We start from the raw sequence: 6508 nt of genomic DNA on the forward strand, positions 1-6508 counted from the left end.
GAGAAAAGAATCTATATAGAATCATCCAACAGAATCTTCCATTTAAAATAAGAATATACTCTCAAAACTTGGATCCTATGTCAATTCAACAATTCAATTGATATAAGCTTGTGTATCGAGATTTGAACTCATCTCAATGATAAAATGATTAAAAAAATTAAAAATTATTACACATATCAACAAGATGAACGTTATTTTTTGATGGCTCAATTATAGAAACTTCATGGTAAAACATGTTTTACATTAAACAATTTTAGGTGGAGGGAAAAAAAACTCATGTTAGTATGTGGAGATAGTGTTTACTTTTATTTGTGTATTAAACTAATTTATTTGAATTAAAAATTGAAAAAGAGAAAGTAGGGAAGTTTTGTTTTATGTGGATAAATGAGTAAATACATATTGATGAAGTTGAAAAGCATGTTTTTAAAAATGTAAATATGAAGTAATTGTTAATTTGACTTTTTGTTTGTATATAAATTTGGGAGACAGAGATGAGTAAGTGGTGGAGAAAATATTTGTTATATTTAAAAAAAAAAAAAAAAACAACAATTAATGAGTTTTGATTTGAATTAATACCACATCACGGAAATTTAATGGAAAAATTAAAGAGACAAAGAGAGAGAAAGAGAGAGAGAGATAAGATTGAAACATCATCGGCTCTACTTCCGCCTCATCACAAAGTCAAGCCACTTGTCACTACCCAGGCTTTAAATGTCATTTTTTATATTCTTAAATAACTTGGGTCCACATACAAGTTTTAACACGTGTATTATCCCCCGCTTGTTTCGGGTCTATTTCTCGGTGACCGGAATCCCCACACAACTTTTTTCTTTTTTCTTTTCTTTTTAAATTATTACTCTTCCTCTTTTTTTTTTTTCTTTTTTTTTTTTAATGAGGCAGGCGGTTTGCTTCCTTCATATGAAAGGGATATGTATGTATGTATGTATTAAAAAATTATATGAAATAGCATTAGGTTATGAATGAGGAGGATGAAAATTAATTATTTAAAATTGAAGAAATTGATTAGATATGGATAAGTAGAGAGAAAAACAAAAGCAATGAAAAGGGGGAGAGGGAGACACAGGGTTTCCTGCTTAACCTAATAAAACTAATAACTTTATTTATTTATTTATTTATTTATTTATTAATATTTTGGTGTCTGCAAACTTACTTAACTGATGCAGCACAAGATGCTTTGTGTCGGTCTCTCTCATCCTCCAATGCCTACCATTTACAGATTCTAAGCAAACACTGCTTTTATTAATATACCCTTTTCTTTTTTTCTCATTTTAACAACCATTAGCCTCATATTTATATCGAAATTCCTTTTGATTTGACTTTAAATTTTGTAAGTATAAAGAGAAGGGAACAATAATTAAAGAGGAAAGGTGTTTGTTTATTAAGGACAAAATGATTAGGTGATGTAGGGCAGCTTCCATCTTGTGATAAGGAAATGATGGCCACCCATTTGTTTAAATGAAATTAAATTAAGTATGCTTTTGTACCTTACCTTACCTTACCTTACCTTACTAATCATGAAGCTGTTAGGTATTGGTAAGAGTATAATGCAAATAACATAACTAACTGTATAGTTTTGATTAATGATGAATGAAAAGTTGAAGTGTTTTATATTAAATAATGAATAAACCAAAAACAGGGTTCAACAAGATGAAGGTGAAGGAAGGTGTGACAGCAATGATGAAAGTGAGACACAAATATTATAATTATAAAAAGGAAAACAGGGAATGGGATGGGTTTAGGGTTTATATTAAAATGATAATTATGGGAAGTGGATTGAAAGATGGAGGAAGGTGGGCATGTGAGAGGCAACAATAATAATAATAGATAATGCAAATAAATAATGCAAATATGCCTCGAATCTGGGATGCTTTCTGCTTCTTCACATTGGACCTCAAGAAACCCACATGATACTCTCAAACCCTTCTCAGTTGACTCCACTCCTTATTCATTATCACACTATTGTTGGAACTAACAAATATTATTGCTTTCATTTTGTTTACGATAATCAAAATCTATGTTTATCCAATCTCCTTACATCTTTATTAAACCTAAAAAAGAGTACCCAAAATCCTAAATTAAGTTTTGTGTACATCTCCCATCTTGGGGGATGCTTTCAAACTTTATAATATTATCAAATCAATTATATAATCATTTCGTAGTTTTAACTACCAAAGAAAGGAACTTTCATTACTTTATATTAATATGTACTTTGGATTTGGATTTGGATTTGGATTTGGATTTGGATTTGGGGGAGAAAATGGAAAATTATAAACTAAAGATTTGAAAAGGGAAAAGTAGGGACACCCAAAAAAAGAAAAGAAACAACAACAATATTTGGAAATGTCATCAAAATCATTGTGTGTGTATGTCGGCTACTCTAAATTTATTACATCTACAGAGAGAAAAGGACAGAGATTTTAAAGTAATGAACGCGCATTTATATATACTTATGAAAGTTTATATTTTTTTGAAGTGGACATTTATTTTGATCATCATCAACAACATTCAAAATGTGATCTACATCTCATTCACATGATATTCAAATTTAAAGAGGGAGATGAGTGATCCGAAATCATTGGACATGCATTTAACTCAACTTATTAGCCCAGATGTTTTTTGAATTGGGCTTGTCTTAAAAGCCCAATACTATTTGGGCTTTTACACTCCTCTTTTTAGCTCTCTTATCATGGCCCATGCCCCTGTAATGTTGTTGTTGCTTATAGTAGCCTTCATAATGACAAATTGGGGTGGGTTCATATATATATATATATTGATTCTGTTGTTTATTGTTCATTATTTTAATAATTTTTAAAGTTTCATGTCCAAATTATTAGTCTCAAATTTAATTTAAACACTAAAAAAAATATGATATTTAAATGATTGGAAGTGTGTTGTCGTCCCAGCTTTCCATAAAGGCAGTGGATGCTTCTCACAAGAAACGAAAAATAACCCACATGGACACCTTTTTTTCATTATATTTAAAAAAAAAAAAAAAAAAAAAGGAAATTCAAAACAAAGATTTTTTTTACAAGAAAAGCATGATTGATTGTTTTAAAGGATCGTATTTTCCAAAAATTTATTTTGCTCTATATATTTATTATAATAAATTTATAGAAAGAGTTTGAAAAAAAAGTAGATGATAAAAAAAAATATAATAATAATAATATTTATAGATTGAAATTTAAAAAATAAAAAATAAATAATGGTTAGCTTTTCCTTGCAAAAAGGAGATTTATATGTGTAGTTATGGACCACTAGAATCAAAGGTTGGAATGATTGCACCAAATAAAACAATAAATTGAGGAATAATGCAAAATAAATGTACAAACTTCTTTATATATATATATATATATATATATAATATAACATACAAAATTGAATTTAAATTAAATTAAAAAAATAAAATAAAAATAAAAAGAAAAAAGGCTAATATAGGTTTGGCCTTCACTAAATCTATTATGGGGTAACTTAAATTATTCTTGTTCGAATAGAGGGGCACCATATCTATCCTTTTTCATTTTAAAAAAGTAATATGTGCGTGTGAGGCTGTCTTAAAAAAACTCTTTTTTTTCAACCTGTATATTTCATATTCATTATACTAATAAAACGATATTTATTTATCACATTATTAGCACGAATGATTTTCTTGTTAATAATATTAAACGTAACTAAAAAAGAGTTTCACACGTAATCGTTTATCATCAAAAGAGAACAAATACCGGGCGGCATGCATATACTTTATAGTTGGTCTGTTAAAGGTGCATTCTTTTGTTTTTTTACTTTAATTTGGCAATATCAAATTTTTTTTATAAACAAGATATTCCCTCCTTATTTTTATGAATTGGGTGCCTAATTTAGATATTTATTCCTTTTAGATAAAAAAATAGGAGTCCAAATATTCTTCTCCAAAAATAAGTTTGATATTGGTCGTAAATTTCGTACGGATAATAAACAAAAAGCCTTTTATATTGGCTTCGAATGTTTGCATTTCTCTTACATCATATGTTGCGTGAAGCAACCACTAATGTATATACATATAAAAGAATTTATCAAAAGCTCATTATTATTATTTGAATTATTTTCCTCAAACATCTCATCAATAATAATAATAATTATTAGGATGGGTGAGTGGTGAATCATAAGGAAGAATAAAGAATTAAGTTAAGTGGGATTCATGAAAGCATCACACACTCAATATGGATAACCAAAGTGGAATGCCCTCTCACTCAATTAATTATTTATTGCTCTTCATTATTTTCTTCTAGATAATATATTTTAATTTTCAATTTGTTTATTTAACGAAAAAAGTTATAAAGTTTCACTTTTATTTTTGAAAAAAAAAAAAGAAAAGAATAAAGTTGAACTTACACTACTTTCAATCAATCACATATCTTGGATTTTTCAGCTTTACCCAATTTAAATATTTAAGCATATTAATTTATGAATTTATTAATTAAAAGGAAAACTGAGTTAAAACCACAGAATCTACCTCAAAATATTATCCAAAATTATATAAAATAAATAAAAATGTTTGCATGCATCTCATAAATATTCACCCAAATCTTTAGCTCTTACATAACAACAACAAGAGCTTCCTCCAACTCGACATGAACTCAATTTTGATTTTGAGTTGAGAAAATTGAAGTGAAACATGTCTGTGTCTTCTTCAACCTTGGAATCAGGGCGGTTAACCTCTGCAACTACCAAATGGGTTTCCCAAGATTTCACCAACGACATCATTTCCGAGCTGAAATTACAGAGAACCATCGCGCTTCCACTCATCGTTATGAACTTAACGTGGTTCGTAAAGATAACCATAACGACGGCGTTTCTTGGCCGCCTCGGCCAGCTTCCATTAGCCGGCGGAACACTCGGTTTTACCTTCGCTAACGTCACTGGTTTCTCCGTCTTGAACGGCCTCTGCGGCGCCATGGAACCCATTTGCGGCCAAGCTTTCGGTGCCAAGAATTTCAAACTCCTCCATAAGACGCTCCTCATGTCCATTTTTCTCTTACTCCTCGCTACAATTCCAATTTCATTCCTTTGGCTCAACGTCGACTCAATTTTGATCCGTTTCGGTCAAGAGAAGGACATTTCCCTCGCCGCTAAGTCCTACCTCCTCTACCTTCTCCCCGATTTGGTCGTCACTTCGTTCCTCTGTCCATTAAAATCGTATCTCAGTTCGAAAACTGAAACACTCCCGATCATGATAAGCTCGTCCATGGCTCTGGCTCTTCACGTACCCATCAACATTTTTCTGGCCAAATCCAAGGGGTTAATTGGGGTTTCAATGGCGATCTGGGTAACCGATTTCGTCGCAATGATTTCGCTCGCGGTGTACGTTTTGGTGAAAGAGACGAATCGCGAAGGTGGATGGTTCGATCAAACAGTTGGAGATTGGATTCGATTGGCTAAACTGTCAGGACCGTGCTGCTTAACCACCTGCCTCGAATGGTGGTGCTACGAGATTCTGATCCTTCTCACGGGCCGTCTTCCCAACGCCAAACAAGCTGTGGGGACCATAGCCATCGTTTTAAACTTCGACTATTTGCTTTTTGCCGTTATGCTCTCGCTAGCCACATGCACGTCCGCCCGCGTCTCAAACGAGCTGGGCGCCAATCGTGCAACGCAAGCGCGTAGGTCGGCCGGGGTGTCGGTGGTGGCGAGTGTGGGGTTTGGGTTGGTGGGGGCGGCGACGATGGTGGCGGCGAGAGGGGAATGGGGGAAGATTTTCAGTAAGGATAAAGGGACTCTGAGAATGGTGAAGAAGATGCTGGTTTTGATGGCAGCGATTGAGGTAGTGAACTATCCGTTAGCGGTTTGTGGAGGGATTGTGAGGGGGATAGGGAGGCCATTGATGGGACTATGCGCGAATCTTGGAGGATTCTATGGGGTGGCGTTGCCTTTGGGATTGATTTTGGGGTTTAAAGTTGGGGCTGGGCTTGGTGGGTTGTTGGTGGGGTTTTTGGTTGGGGTATTTGGGTGTTTGGGTTTGCTGTTGGCGTTTGTTTGGAGGATTGATTGGGAGAAGGAGGGTTTGAAAGCGAGTGCCACGGCAAGTGGCCAAGCTACTGGGGAGGTTGTTGTGGGTGATGTTGATGTAAAAATGTGATGCCATTTTCACGGGCACACTGTTTCAACATATTGCCTTTTCTTCTGTTACAGTACAAATGTGAGGCTATTTTATTTTGGAATTAATTTCTCATCTCAACTCAAAATGAAAGAAATTAAAGGTTGGTTACAAATATTTGGGCCGAAAGAAAGAAGCTTGCCTGCCTTTGGGCCCAGACCCAAGTTTGGTTGCTTCTTCGCGTATAGGGTTGCAAGGCTTTATGGGCTGGAGGCCCAAATTAGAAGAACAGTAAATGAATGTCTGGATCCCTTCAACTTGAGCTTCAAAAGGAAATGAATGTCCGTTGCCCACCTTGTAGCCATTAAATTGACTTGTTCTTCCTCGCCAAATAAATTAAATGGGTACAGCTACACC

General features: G+C 33.8%; 1 protein-coding gene across 1 annotated transcript; it reads left to right on the top strand.

Annotated features, from left to right (window-relative positions):
* Positions 1-4492: 4492 nt before the first annotated feature.
* On the top strand, positions 4493-6254 carry LOC111786359 (MATE efflux family protein). The gene has a single exon (XM_023666659.2). The coding sequence runs from the start codon at positions 4673-4675 to the stop codon at positions 6131-6133; it is 1461 nt and encodes a 486-aa protein (XP_023522427.2). The 5' UTR covers positions 4493-4672; the 3' UTR covers positions 6134-6254.
* The last annotated feature ends 254 nt before the right edge of the window (positions 6255-6508 follow it).

Source organism: Cucurbita pepo, chromosome 5 (genome assembly GCF_057944985.1).
Source record: "Cucurbita pepo subsp. pepo isolate OVF chromosome 5, ASM5794498v1, whole genome shotgun sequence".
NCBI classification, from domain to species: domain Eukaryota; kingdom Viridiplantae; phylum Streptophyta; class Magnoliopsida; order Cucurbitales; family Cucurbitaceae; genus Cucurbita; species Cucurbita pepo.